Raw genomic sequence first — 15,491 nt, 5'->3', positions numbered from 1 at the left:
AGGCTGAACAGGTTCAGGTCCCGTAGCCTCTCCTCGTAGGGCCTGCCCTGCTGCCCACGGATCATGCCGGTGGCCCTCCTCTGGACCCTCTCCATGCTGTCCACATCCCTCCTGAAGTGCAGTGTCCAGAACAGGACACAGTACTCCAGCTGCAGCCTGACCAGTGTCACAGAAGGGGAAGATCACCTCCTTGGACCTGCTTGAGATGCATCTGTGGACGCATGACAAGGTACGTTTGGCCTTCCTGACCGCGTCCCCACACTGTCAGCCCATGTTCATTTTGGCATCAATAAGGACTCCAAGATCCTTTTCTGCCTCTGCACTAAAGAGAAGGGAGTTCCCCAGCCTGTAGATCTGCTGCTGGTTCTTCCTCCCCAGGTGGAGCACCCTGCACTTGCCAGTGTTGGGCCAGATCAAATGATTCTGCAGACTAGATTGTAGATCCATTTTAAGAATAAACATTAATTTGAAAGAACAATTTTGAGTTGGGGGGGGGGGGAAAAAAGTCAAATTTTCAAAATTCTAATTAGTAAAACAAAATCATAGCAAGTAAGGTACCAGCAGGGGTGGGCAAAATGCAGCCCACTGGCCAGATGCAGCCCACCAGACCATTGCATCTGGCCCGCAGGGCCCCCCCGCAAATTTAGAAAATTAATATTCATCTGCCCTTGGCTGCCTATTATGCAGCCCTTGATGGCTTGCCAAAACTCAGTAAGCGGCCCCCCACCTGAAATAACTGCCTGCCCCTCACTACAGGGTATCCCCAACATTGAAACAACTCACTTCACAGCTCCCCCAAGTGAAATCAAGTAACAGAATAATTTAAAGATGTTTTTCCTTGCTATAATGTTCTACTGAACATAAATCTGAATCTGTTCCATATATAAGGGAAGGGCTTAAATGCAACATCCTTTCACATGGCATTAAATCTTCTGTATGGGTTTCAGCAAGAATAGAATTAATGTCAGTGCTATTCCAAAGTTAGCATGCACATTACGGAGGGTGGATATAGATAGAAAACGCAATCCTTGTTTATCCCCAAGACAAGCCTGCTGAGGATGTTACATCCAGCTTAACACGCTTAGCAAATGTATTAATGCTTGACCCAAGTGGTCTATTGCAAAGCTCTAAAGCCAATTTCAAAGTTATGGACAGCTGCCTAGCATAGTAGGTTTTCCCTCTAGTTTGGGATCCCTAAAATGCAGTATGGTTGAGAGCTATTTATTTAGAGTTAAGAAACCATAAAAAGCCCCAAATCATCACAAAACAAAAACCCCTCCTCTCTCAACTCAGGAGGTCTTGAGAAGGAATTCCTTTGCTTCTTCCAGGAAATAAGAAATGCCATCAGTCCCTCTATTTCGACCATCCTGGTTGTATTACACCATGCTGTTAACCTCTTTGCTGGGAAAGCAGGGTGAGCAACGTTTCCAGGTCTTAAAAACAGCCTACATGAAAACTCAGTCCTCTTCAGAAGCTAATTAAAACCAATTCCTGGTGTTATGCATGCCCCAATTCCTCATGCCAATAAATTACAGTTTAAAAAGCTTATTTTCTCTCTGATGATATGAGACCAATGTAAAATGTGAAGCAAAACATAATATCATGGAAATGATTTATAGGAGTACTCAGATGCTCAAACCAAACCAACAGCATTTAGATTAGTGTGACCTTTTGGCTTTTTTTTACAACAGTAGGCAAAACAACATACTGAAGTGTCAGTATTAAGTAGACATCATTAAAGATTTTCATTCAAATTAATTAACAGAACCTATGATCAAAATACAGGGTCTATTAAAAGCGTTTATATTTAGAAAAGCATAACATGCAAGTTACTTACATACTTGAAGATTGTATATATTTTAATATATTGGACCTTCTCAAAGTCTATTCAAAGTAATCCTTAAAATGCTCGCCTGCTATAGAAGGGAAAAACCTGTCCTAAGTTACGATGCATCTTTTCAGAAAAAACAGTATATTACTGATGAAAGCATTCACCTGGCACCCAATGCCACAAGACACTTTGCAAAACTAGGTTTCTGGTAAGACAGCTAAACTTTAAACTTACTCAAAGATCTGCAGTAGCAAAGAGTGTTTGGAATACATGAATCGACTTGTTCGCTTATCGGGATGACTTCCCTCATGTAAGCCAGTGGTTGACACCTGGAAAGCTAGCCATCTCAAGTCAGCTCCCAACACAACCAGGCACTTGATGGGGAGGGGAAAAAAAAAAAACAACCCCTAAACACAAAACCTAGTAATGTGGACAAATAGGATCCATCATTGTTAGTAAATGTCCCCTACCAGGGATCACAGGTATTGTCTGTGCCTGATGTACAAAGAGGTAGAAAGAGATGCTAAAGGACAAGATCAACAAGCCAGTCTGGGATGCATGTTAGTTAGGCCAAGGTCACTATTTTGAATTTAAAAGACAAAACTTGACATATCAGAGGTCCTCATACCATAGTAAGAAAAAAAATTCAGGGCTGAAGGGGTCCTCAAAAAAAGATCATCTGGTTCAATTCCTTGCTCAGAGCAGGTTATCCCGACTAATTTCTTGTCTAACTTGCCCTTAAATTTCTAATGACAAATTCCACAGCCTATTTTGATAATCTGTTCCAGTGTTTAACAGAATTCTCTCTGATCTCTAGCCTAATTTTCCCTTGTTAAAATACAAGTGCATTATTTCCTACCTTGTCCCCTGTGAACACAAAGAACAAATCAATCACCATCCTCTCTTATACGTCTTATTTGTATTTGAAGACTTACAAAACCATAGGGTTGCCAGGGGCTTAAAAGGACATCTAATTCAGCATCCCCTGGTTCTCATCATCACATATTCCCTGAGCAGCTTGCTCCATTGTCCTACCATTCTTATGTTTAGAAAGGTGACATTCCCACCTGCTTGTCCCTTTTAGTTTCCTCTTGTCCACACCAGATCAGCCGAATTCTTGCACCTTTTCCCCATGTGCCAAGTTTAGACTTATGTCTGTTAAGGTCCTCTAGACTTTTTCTAGTGGGTCCACATCCTTCTTGAAACACAGTGCCTGAACCTGGGCACAGGACTCTAGGTGAGGCTCACTACTGCTGAACAGAGTAAAATAATCGCTTCCATGATTTGCACACAATACTCCTGTTAATATACCCCAGTACACTACTAGTTTGTTTTGTTTTTTTGTAACTGTAACCTACATTTGTTTTACAATTCACTACAAAACCTCTTTCCCATCATACTTTAGTCCAATTCATCAGTCAATCACCATTTTGTATGTGTCTACTAGTCTAAAAATAAGGCCCCAAACCCCCTTCTCCAGGATTAAAAACATGGGCACAGAAACCCCTTCCCTTGAAATAAGGGAAATTCTGCAAGTTGTAAAAAGGAGTTTTAAGTATTGTTTCAAATGTATCATCAAGACCCCTGACTAAAGACATGCACAGAAGACAGGAAGGGCATTTAACTGTATTGACAATTAACGACATTAGTCCTTAATAATGACAGCTCATCCTCCCAGAAATGGATGGAACAGTTGCTAAAAAGCAACGAGGGGAGTAAGACAAATACAGCTCCTTATTAGGTTTCCCCAAGCTATCAGCAACTGCATCAAGCTTGCTGTAGAGAGCACAAGACAGAATATACAACAGACGAGGAACTGTCAACCAGGTATGCATGTTGGCACCTGTTGGTGGTACTCACACATTTGGTGGATCACCATAACATGGAGCAAAAGGACACTACATGAAGGAATTACAAGTTCTGGCTTCCTTTTCAGGGTGCTCTTCCACTTTAAAGATTATGCAGCCGAGCCCCAGAGAGTCTTAAAATGGAGACAGCTTCCTTGGTTTGGGAGCAGAAAAGGCCAGGGTACTCGCAGGGAAGATTTTCTAGTTGCTCAGACTTCCTTGAGCATTTCCAGAGCTGGAGCCAGGAAGAACTTTTGCATCCCCAGATGTCTCAGACATCCAAAGCAGCCTTCAAGATAGTTCAGAAAAATCTTTAGCTTTATATATTATGCATGACTGGCACCAGGTGCAAGGAAAAAAAGATTTAAAGCCCCCAGGAGGGACTGGTTACATCTGTCCACTCCTTTAAAATATAGTTCGTGTTGTTCTGGGGTCTGCCACATTCATTTTTTTTTTAACCCCTTCTACAAGACATGGTTTCTGATATTCAGCTTTCTCCCGTGTCTCTGGATTACCAGAGCTGGGGACTGTTCATTAGGAGCTTGCTGGAGGACTTTAGTCTTCTGAATGTTAACCAACTTTCCTGTATGCCTCGGTAAAGACGCTGACAATGGTCTGAAGATCTGCTTCCAAGGGAGCACAGACTACAGCATCAGCAGCACACTGGAGCTCAGTGGTTGCAAGAGTAGCAGTACAGCTCTGCCCCCTAGGATAGATGACAGCAAGAAAGGGATGTTTTCCCTGAAAGACCCATGCCCTTTCTTGCTTTAAAAAAAGTTGCAAGAGTAGCAGATGATTTCCTACTGTAGAAAAAAGATGAAAGAAGCCCATGCCCACTCTGTCCAGGAAAGATAAAAAAAGGGGGCAAGCATAGCACTGTGTGGACTATGACACAGAGTAATAACAGTGGACACTTTTGAAGATACCGGTACCAAGAGGTCACATTTACCAGTGCCAGTGGTACTGGCAGTCTGTACCGCAGCACCAGAAGGTCCTTCCTGAGGCCATTAGGTACCTTCAGTTGAACCCAAGACAAGCCAAACGTATGGCTATTTACTGACCCCACCGCACCCCACCCCCAGAGGGCACCTCTCAAGGTATTCATTCAGAGCCTTAACCCCAGATGGCCCATTCAACCCGGTGAGACAGAGTACAGTGACGACTGGCATAAGCCATTGTCAACCATGATGATGGCTGCATGATAATATAACAATTACAAGATTTCCCACTGTAGAGAAAAGCAGTGTTGTAAAGAAGGACAGTTTAGACATGAAATGACAGAAAGAGGAAAACCAAGCACAGGTGGGAAGCAAAACATGGACATGAAGTTCCAGTCCCCGAGAGAGGGGCCGGCTTGTCAATTCTGTTGCTTTCAAACCAAATGACCTTGAGGCAGCTGCAACTTCCCCTCAAATAATCCTCAGTGCTCGATACCCAGAGCAGTCCAGACAGCGTCACACGGCAAGTCAGGTATCTGTCAGTCTCGTACCTAATGGCCTTGGAAGGCCGCAGAGGCCAACCAGACCTTAAGCACAGGCAGCCAAATGACCAGTGCTTAATATCTACAGAATGCCAGCAACACCGCACTACAACTCAGGACAAGAAGCACACTACACGAGGTCAAAAGCACAATACACGGGGTCCATCTCCACTGGACAGTCCCAAACCCAGCTAGGGATTGCCAGCCTAATAGCATGTAGCCAGTGGCTGCTACTTGCCCGTGACAGAAGTGGAGCCTAGGCATTGTCACATAGGGGGTTAAAACCTACTGCTCACGCTCCAAGTGAATGATGCAAGCCAGACTATCCACTAGCCACCTTAATACCACATGGCAACAGTTACGGACAGCAACCAAGACTAGCTGGCAGGAAAGTTTGTTATGAATACCACCCTGCTCTAGTAAGGTGAACAGAGGACTGGGGGACTGCAACCCCAGCCAGCTGCACTGAGCCTTGCTTTGGAGGCCACTCCTTGCATCAGGCTGTAGTAGGAAGCATGGGTAGGTAACTGGGCTCAAACCTTGTAGGACCAGTAACCAATTCTCTCCAGAGCCATTTCTGGAAGGAAGTCTTAGTTACGCTACCTTCCAGTCACTCTCTCAGCCAGTCTCCATAGCTGAAGGGCTGTCAAGTCCACTATGCCTTTAATACTCTTGGATAGCAAAGGACATCTACCAAAAACATCCAAGTGCTTCCTCTAGAAGACGCTACTGCCAAAACAACCCGAAGAATCTGACACATGCACAAGTAGGATCCATAGGGGCAATTACACAATGAAGAAAAATTATGGAAGACCATCTTAAAAAGAGAAGACTGTGCTCATTTGGAGAAATTCTGCAAGCCAGCAAAAGGCTGAAAATTCTTGTTTAAAACAAGTCCTGATGCTCCAACAAACAGTCAAGAAGCAAATAAAAAAAAAAAAAAAAAAAAAAAAAAAAAAAAAAAAAAAAGAGAGCAATGCTACAAAATCCACCCAGTCTCATACCATGGCCAGTGGAGAAAGAGGGAGGACAGATGCTGCGCTTCAGCAGACTGTTTATGGATGCCCATCTTTAGGGGTGGTAGTCCCCTGAAGGTCCAGAGTAAGGCACCCAAACTATTAGAGAAGGAACAATTGAAAACTTAACATTTCTTCAACATTTCCTACTGGCTACTTTAGGCAGCTCCAAGTGTGCTGGTTTTTGTTGAAACTTCAGAATGGGGTCTAACTTGCATGCACTGCACAAGGAACCTAGGCACCTCACTTACAGAAAGGTACCGGACACCTAAAAGTACTCCTTACATTATACTGAGGGTCGTAGATCATTCCCTGCCCCTTTCCATCTGATGGCAAGTGACACTGATGAAATAAAAAAAAAAGTAGGACTGTTGAAGAAAAACCAAACATCTTAATAACATGCACTAGGAAACTAAATTTCTCTCTAGAGATTCTATTCTTCCTTGGTACATTTTCTTATTCTGCAGATGAAGACTGAACTGTTGCATTTCCTGATGAAGTCAAAAAGATCAACCTCACAAGACTCTGGTGAAACATTTAAAGCATTCCAGCAGGGAAAAATGGTTCATTACAACTTAATCTTGACTCACTTTTTACTTTCTCTCTCTCTCTTGCTAAAAAAAAAAAAAAAAAAGAGAGAGAAAAAAGTTTCAGGGGGAAGTTTGGGATACGCTGACATTTAGAAAAAGTTCACTTTTTCTCTTCATCTTCTATAAAATCCAGAAGTGTAGCTGTAAAGAATTCCCAAGAGGGTCATCTTGAAGAAAAACAGCACTGGTGGAGAGAAGGGAGACCTAATTCAGGAAATCCATGGACAGCAGGGAAGAGGAAGCATGGCTCTTCAAAGTAAAAGGAAGGACACTTTAGAATCATAGAAAATTAGGACTGGAAGGAAGCTCAGGAGGTCATCTAGTCCAAGCCCCAGGGTGTATTTGATTTAAATCAACTTAAATCATGATTTAAGTCACTGGTCAGGAAGCCTTGATTTCATCACTGTTTTCTACAAAAAGTGTATTCTTGTTGTTTGATAGCCTCTATTCATATAACTTGTTGAAAATTTGCACTTTTAGAGAAAGATAAAGGCTTGGACTCCGTGTACACAAACTTGCAGAGACACAAGAGCTGGTGGGGGTAGGTAATCAGGTCTGTTATTCCTCATCTCCATATACTGCTGTTAACAAGGATGCCATCTCTGGAGACAAATCCACAGTTTGAGGAATGGAACAAAGCATCACCAAGATGCTTAATGGGATCCTCTAGACTGAGCACCGAGTCCCATTGGGTAGAGTGGTTTTCTTTAATCTTCACTAACCTATAAAAGGAGATTCTGGGAACCCTCAGAAGACTGGGCCCCTAATATAGTCCATGGCCTGTTGTGATTTATTTATAAAAAACTTTTCTAAAAGGTTACATGGATATAGTCTCAAATAGTATACAATTAGGAGTTATAATCCCTACTCCATGATGATATCTTTGAGCTTCAATACACCTTAAAATTAAAGCCATCTTTGTATAGGTTTTTTTGTTGTTTTGTTTTTTTAAATAAACACCTTTAAAAAAATAAGACATCCAATTAAAATTTTAGAAAATTGGATTAAAAAAAAAAAAAAAAAAAAAAAAAAAAAAAAGAGAGGATTTTTTTTAAGTTAAAAAAATAAAACATTTTTATCCACCCTGCCAACTCCCTGCTAGATCATCTCAGCCAAGGTTTTGTCTAACCAGGTCTTAAAAACCTCCAAAGATGGAGAGTCCATGATCTCTCAGTAGTCTGTTCCAGGACTTGACTACCCTCATAGTGAGAGTTTTTCCTAATATTTAACCTAAATCTCCCTGGCTGCAACTTGAGCCCATTGCTCCTTGTTCTGTCATCTGCCACCACTGAGAACAGTCTACCTCCATCCTCTTTGCAACCCCCTTTCAGCTAGCTGAAGGCTGCTATTAAATTGCCCTCCCCACCTCTCCTTGGGGGCTTCTCTTCTCCAGACTAAATAAGCCCAGTTCCCTCAGCTCCTGCTCAGAAGTCATGTGCCCTAGCCCTCGAAACATTTTTGTTGCCCTCAATTTGACTCTCCAATGGGTCCACATCCTTTCTGTAGTGGGGTCAGTACTGTACTGGACACAGTACTCCAGATGTGGCCTCACTGGTGCCAAATAGAGGGAATAACCGCTTCCTTCAATTTGATGGCAATGCTCCTACTAATGCAGCCCAGTACGCTGTTAGTTTTCTTTACAACAAGGGCACACGGTTGGATCATTCAAGTTTATTGTCCACTGTGACTCCTAGGTCCTTTTCTGCAAAGCTGCTGCCCAGCCAGTCAGCCCCGAGCCTGTACCAGCGCACAGGACTGCTCCATCCTAAGTGCAGGACTTTGCACTTGTTGAACCTCATAAGACTCATTTTCACCGCATTTTCCCATCCGCCTAGGTCACACATTCCTAGCCCTACCCTCCAGCATATCTACTACTCCCCCCAGCTTGATGTCATCCGCAAACTTGCTGAGGGTGCACTCCATCCCATTTCAGAAGTCGCTGATGAAGATATTGAACAAAACTGGCCCCAGGACCAAGCCCTGAAGCGCTTCACTTGATACCAGCTGCCAACTAGACATCGAGCCATTGATTACTGATCCAGCAAGTGTTCTATCCACCTTACAGTCTATTCATTCAACCCGTGCTTCCTTAGTTTGCTTCCAAGAACATTGTGGGAGACCATATTCAAAAGCTTTGCTGAAGTCAAGGGGTATCACATCCACTGCTCTTCCTGCATCCACATAGCCAGTCATCTCATCATAGAAGGCAATCAGGTTTGGTTAGGCATGACTTGTCCTTGGTGAATTCATGATGACTATTCCTAATCACCTTCTTCTCCTCCAAGTGTTTAGAGATGCATTCCTTGAGGACCTGGCTCCATGACTTTTCCAGGGACTGAGGTCAGGCTGACCCATCTGTAGGTCTCCAGATCCTCTTTCTTTCCTTTCTTAATGAGCACTATGTAGTTGCCTTTTTAAAACCATCCAGGACCTCTCCTAACTGCCACAAGTCTTCAAAGATAGCGGCCAGCAGCTCTGCAATCACAGCAGCAATCTCCCTCAGCATCCCCAGGTACATAATGTCTGGCCACACAAACTTGTATACATCCAGCTTTTCTAAGTAGTCCCTAATATGTTCTTTCACCACCATTGGCTGTTCCCTGCTCCCCAAACTGTGCTGCCAGGTGCAGCGGTCTGGGAGCTGACCTTGCCTGTGAAGATTGGAGGTGAAAAAGGCACCAAGCACTTCAGCATTTTCCTCAGTCCGTCACTACGTTGCCTCTCCCATTGAGAAAGGGACCCACGCTTTCCCCGATTTTCCCTAGGTTGCTACAAGTATGTCAGCAACAATTCTTATTAGTCTTCACATCCCTTGCTAGTTGCATCTCCAGCTGTGCTTTGGTCTACCCGATCTCCTCCCTGCATGCCCAAGCAATCCTCTTATTTGCCTCACTAGTCATTTGTCCAAGTTTCCACTTCTTGTAAGCTACCTTTGTGAGTTTTAGCTGAAGGGTTTCCCTGCTAAGCCAAGCTGGATTTCTGCCATACTTGCTAATCCTCCCACACATTGGGATGGGTTCATTCTTGCACTCTCATTAAGATGTCCTTAAAACACAGCCAGCTCTCCTGGACTCCTTCCCCCCTTCAGACTGGTCTCCCAGGGGATCCTGCCCACTAGTTTCCCAAGCAAGTTGAAGTCTGCTTTTCTGAAGACCAAGGTTCTTACTCTATTGCTCTACATCCTTCCTTTCCTCAGGATCTTGAACTTGATCATCTCGCTGCTGCCCAAGTCGCCATCTACTAGTACATCCCCCCCAACCAATTCCTCTCTGTCTGTGAGCAGCAGGTTAAGAAGAGCACAGCCCCTAGGTTAGCTGCTCCGACACTTGCACCACGAAGTTGTCCCCAGCACTCTCCAAAAAACTTCCTGGATTGCTTGTGCACTGCTGTATTGCCCTCCCAGCAGATGTCAGGGTGACTGAAGTAGCCCAGGAGAAGCAGGGCCTATGAACAGGTAACTTCTACTGTTTGAAGACCACCTCATCCTCCTGGTCTGGTGGTCTACAGCAGAGACACACCATGACATCACCCTTGGTGCTCTCCCCTCTGACCTTAAACCAGAGACTTACAAAACTGGAGATATAGGCCTGCTGAATCTATGTAAAGTTCTTTATGGATTGCTCAAAGAATAACAAAGCGCAATTCTTCTTCTCCCCTTCCTGAACAGTTTGTACCCATCCATGGCAGTACTCCAGCCATGCAAGCTCCCACCGAGTCTCTGTTATTTCAAGTATGTCATAGCTCCATGACTGTGGAAAAGCTTCCAGTTCTTCCTGCTTGTCTTCCAGGTCCATGGCATTTTCATATAGACATCTAAGGTAACCAGCCAATTGCCCTACTTTGTCAGGAAGAATGAGAAGGACTCCGTTGCTTCCTCCAGGTCACCCACTTCTCCCACCTACCTTTGGTCTCCAGCACCCAGCAAACCTAATTTAAAACCCTCCTCACCAGGTTAGTGAGCCTGTTTGCAAAGATGCTCTTCCCTCTCTTTGTTAGTTGGATCGTATCTCTTCCTAGCAATCCTTCTTAGAACAACTTCCAGTTGTCACAAAAACCAAAGCCTTACTTAGGAATACTACCTTCTTGACTCTAGAAATGGTCTCAGTTGAAACAAGCATTTTCCACTATGGATGGAGGGAAGAGAGGCAGGGACTTGTATTTTTATACAATTTACCCCAAGTAACCCTACAATTTAATAGTTTGTCAAACAATATAGAATATGGCTTATTTCCAGGTTGCTATATTGTTGGATGAATTATATGCAAATATTTAAACAGATATTTATTCTGTTTTGCCATTAAGAAATCAGAGGCCACAAGTGTTCTATAAGCAGACACCAATCTTCCATAAAACACTGCATAATTTATAAGAAGTCTAAGGTACATGTTTAAAGTGCTAGTGGAAGGACTAATAAATGAAACCGGGATCTAAACATCTTCCAATATTACGCTGACTGCTGCTTTAAAAAGGATTGAGTAAGGGGCAGAAATAGCTTAAGTAATAAGATAATTTGACCAATACACCCTTAAAAATGGTGTTTTTGCCTGCAACACAGGTTCGAAGTGCATCATCAGAATCAATATGCTGAAGTATAGCACACTTTGCTACTCAGGAGGGGCAGCAGCTGCCAGTTTCCACTTGCTCAATCTGCTAAAACGCCTGCGTGAAAACATGAAAGCTTTGCAATATTGGACTGCCAGCACTATAACCTTTCATACAGAGCTGACAAACTTCAGGTCTCATTTGTCATCAGAATTATCCCCATCCTAGTCCCAAACTGTTTAAACCATTAGCCAACTCCCCCTCCCCACCCAAGAAGTGCTCCTTTGAACAAAGCTATTCAAAGTTGCAACTGATAAAATGCTAATTTTTGTATGTATGTGTTTTTTTCTGCATTCATAATAGTGATGATAATCAATGAGCAGAATCCATATGAAGTGTAAAATCAGCAAAAACCTTCCATGTCATAAATAATATCTATACACGAACAGAAAAAGAACACTTCAAGACTGATAATGAAGCATGTTATGCTTCATAAAATAGGTAAGGAAGATTTCAGGAAGGAAAGGGTCACTTGCTTTTATCAGCAGACCTGAAGCCTCATATTTTTAGAGATATCTGAAATCAATGAGAATTAAATATCTGAAATAACTTTAGGTAACCTGAGACATATTGGGCACATCTACACATGCCTATTAAATGCACTGCAATAAACTCTGGGGCTTACTGCACCGGAGTTTATTGCTCTCAGGCTCACATTTGCACAGGCAAATGGGATTGCAGCATGTGGAGCCAGGTCAGAACAGCCCTGGCTGGCAGGAGGCTGTGAGGATCTGCCTGCCAGCCCAGGGCTGCTTCCCCAGCATGCTGCAGGAGGGGCTGGCTGGGGCACGAGGGTGATTCAGTGCAGGGCTAGCCGGCAAGCAACCCCTACAACACTGGAGCACCCTCACAGCCCAGCCAGCCCCTCCATTGTTTAACACGTGGGCTGCTGTGGAGTTTTTTTACCGGATTAAATTAGTTTTCTCCAGCCTAACAGAAGCGCACATGTAGATGCCAAGACATTTACTGCACAGTTAGTCTACTGTGCAGTAGACATCCCATGTACATGCTCCCACCTATGGAGTCTCAGTAGTTTAAAAATTTATATTTAGACTTCGAGACAAATGGTCATCAGGATGCCATCTATAATTGATTATTTAAATAAATGTATCCCTTTATTAGCCATCTACACAGCAATATCTGTCTAGATGAGGGAAGAGGAAGGTCAAATTCTCTTTCAAGTTTTTTCACGTAATCATTGTCGGATGCTGAGCAAGAATTTATGCACCAAGTTTTCCCAACTGAAAACAGGAATACTTTTCTTTACCTGCCTTTATAAATTGCTTTGAGATCAACAGAGTAACTACTGACAAAGAACTAAGATGACAATCTTACAGCTTACACAGTCTTTGAGATTTTAAATATGGTTTAAAGATACCAAAACCATTTTTCTGCTACCTGAAGGCGAGGGGCTACAGGGATTTTTTTTTCCCTTTAGTACAGGTAGGTAAAAAGACAATTTTATAAAGTTCATGTTACATTTCCTACCACCTTTGGCATATTTATTTGTTGTATAAGAATGTATGCAGAACAGACTATAAACTAGCATGAGCAAAAGCATATAATAATAAAACCTTATTATACATAAATTAACCGGATATATATTGCTAACCTTAATTTGTAATTGAGCTTACCTTGGGGAACTGTTTTACGGGAATTAACACTTTCTGTCCCAGCTTCATATTTTTATTAATCACTACATCAATATATTTTTCTTCTTCCTTTCCTTCCCCTTTTTGGAATTTCTCAATTTCTGTAGAGAAAAATATTAAAAATTATTACTTTGGAACATAATACTAAGTGCTTAAAATACCTGAGCAACTTAGTTTAACAGAAAAAACCAAACAAACGTTTTTTCCACTATTAACATATTACATTTTACTTATGTATAAAATATACCCCTGACTTTAATACATTGTCTGGGAGTATTGGATTCTTTAATTCAAGAGAAACTCATGAAAATTAAACGATTCATAACACAATTTTCACTTCACATTTTATAAAACTGCTTATAATTATTTTGTTTGAATACATGAGATCACCCCTTTAAAAGAGGGGGAAGGGATGACAATATTAGGGCCCAAAGCTTATTTTTATTTTCTCCCTACATTTGTGTTGTAAACCAGAGTGAAGTAAGGGAATATACACACACAACACTAATGCTGATCCCCCACTGTACAGATTTAAATAAATGCCACACGCACTGCTGTTAATCTCCAGAGGAACACACCCTCCTTCAAGTGTTTAAAAGTAAACCAATGAAGTAACAAATCAAGCCCAAAAGTTGAACTGGATGTTTTCTAGGGCTGTAATTATCTTTGATACAAAAGCTGGAAGTCCTTACTTGCTCTTCATACTGCTTAACGTCCTGAGGATAATTTTAACAAACTAATTGTTTTGATTTCCCACCCCCGATATATAGTTTTCTGCAATATACTAATGAAGCAATGCACCCAACTAATGCTATATATTTGGAAGAAGCTGTGTAACGATGGAGATTTGTAAAAATCTTTGCATAGTTAGATCAAGACCATGATTTTTCAATATTGGGAGCACATGAAATTCTACCCCCAGGCTGCAGTCAGGAAGCCATGACGTGTTCCACAAGGTTCTGCCAAGGATATTGAACGTTCGTCCAAACAAGCTCACTTAAAAGGGGCATAGATACACACCAACTGCATAAACAGTTTGCACAATTCATGTGCCAATACACAGAAATGAATATATTAATGTAAATCTCTCAGGATCCCATGACTAAAACTAAATCACAAACTAGGGCAAGTGTTTGTTCGTATTTCTAAAAAGTAAATTATCTAAGTAGCTTGCCAGGGAGGGAGGAAAAAGAAGAAAAGGCAAGACCTCCAGCAGGCCTTGCATGGCCAATGGAGCTGGACAGGGGTAGGACACAGCCAACCTGTGGGATTCAGGTTACTCCAAGTCACCCCAGCACGGGGCCACACTCAAAGGCACCATTTGGATTGCCCTTTTGGGGGGGTGGGGGGTGGGAAAGAGAGAGACAAGGATGAGAAAAAGAGAGGATCAGTGGAATTTGGCAACAGCCTCCCTGGAAGAGAATGTATGGGGACTCCAGAGACACCTTAAGGGATGGGGTAGGGGATTCCCTTGGGTTAAAGGCAGGAGAGTAGGAATAGGTGAGGTAGGACAGAGGTATGGGCTTGGGAGGAACACAAAGGGGACAGGACTGGCCTGGGGTGAGATGCAGGGAGCAGTAGAAAGCATGGAAGAAGCAAGCAAGCGTGCCTTCCCACACCCCATTTGATTATTAGCCATTTCTCTACTTTAGTGTGTATAGCATACAGGCCACTAAGTCAGAAACAAAGTCACTTTGAAATTAAATTTTCAGATTTAAAATCAGATGTGCGTGTGTAAAACAGGAAGTTCAGCAATTGTAATGTTAAGCTCAGTGGTCCAATTGAAAAGTACTGGAATTTTTTACTTCATAGCTTTTGATCTCCAGAATCTGACATTGATGGTAATTACTTAAGAGTATTGCGAAACCAGCTATAATGTCCGTACTTCTATTAAGGTGAACTTCATTATGTCATTCACTTTATACTTCCCCCGGGCAATAAGGCTGAATTATACATTGTGAAAGGTTTCCCTAATCAATAGAAAAATTGTACTGTTGTAAGAAGGAAAAATTAAAGAAACGTATGACTTTTTTTTGATGCAACAATCTATTAGTAGTAGGTGTTTGAGCTCACTCCCAAAGTTTAATTTTTAAACTTTTTAAAAGAGAGACTGATTTTTCAACAATGGTTCCACTGGCATAACTTTTATGAAAGGGATTGTAACACTCAATATAGTAATTAAATATTCCCTATCTATTTTTTATACGTTTATTTACTGCTGGCAATAAAAACAAAATTAATACTGATGGAAATCAATAAAAAAAAGTGTGTCAACATGGAGGATTAAAGGCAAGAGGAACACAAAACTATACTAGTAATTGTTCAAAGGTATTGAATACCACTGATATCCAGTCTACCGTTCCCATTTTACATTAGTGACAGAATCAGCAGTCTTGTAGTTTTGGGATTTTTTTGCACAAGTAGAAAATTTAGAATTCTTATCAGAAATCAGTCAACATATCAAAATATGTAT

General features: G+C 42.0%; 1 protein-coding gene across 1 annotated transcript in view; it reads right to left on the bottom strand.

Annotated features, from left to right (window-relative positions):
- Window positions 1–15,491, bottom strand: part of LOC102373954 (KH domain-containing, RNA-binding, signal transduction-associated protein 3-like) — a 73,242-nt gene that overhangs the window by 6,921 nt on the left and 50,830 nt on the right. Inside the window, exon 2 of the mRNA XM_006038136.3 lies at window positions 13,001–13,119. Within this exon, the coding sequence (XP_006038198.1) occupies window positions 13,001–13,119 (119 nt within the window). The remainder of the gene's footprint in view (window positions 1–13,000; window positions 13,120–15,491) is intronic.

The sequence above is a fragment of the Alligator sinensis genome, unplaced genomic scaffold (assembly GCF_000455745.1).
Source record: "Alligator sinensis unplaced genomic scaffold, ASM45574v1 scaffold22_1, whole genome shotgun sequence".
NCBI lineage: Eukaryota > Metazoa > Chordata > Crocodylia > Alligatoridae > Alligator > Alligator sinensis.
The sequence above is the reverse complement of the archived record's forward strand: the minus strand, read 5'-3'. Positions and strand labels throughout refer to the sequence as shown.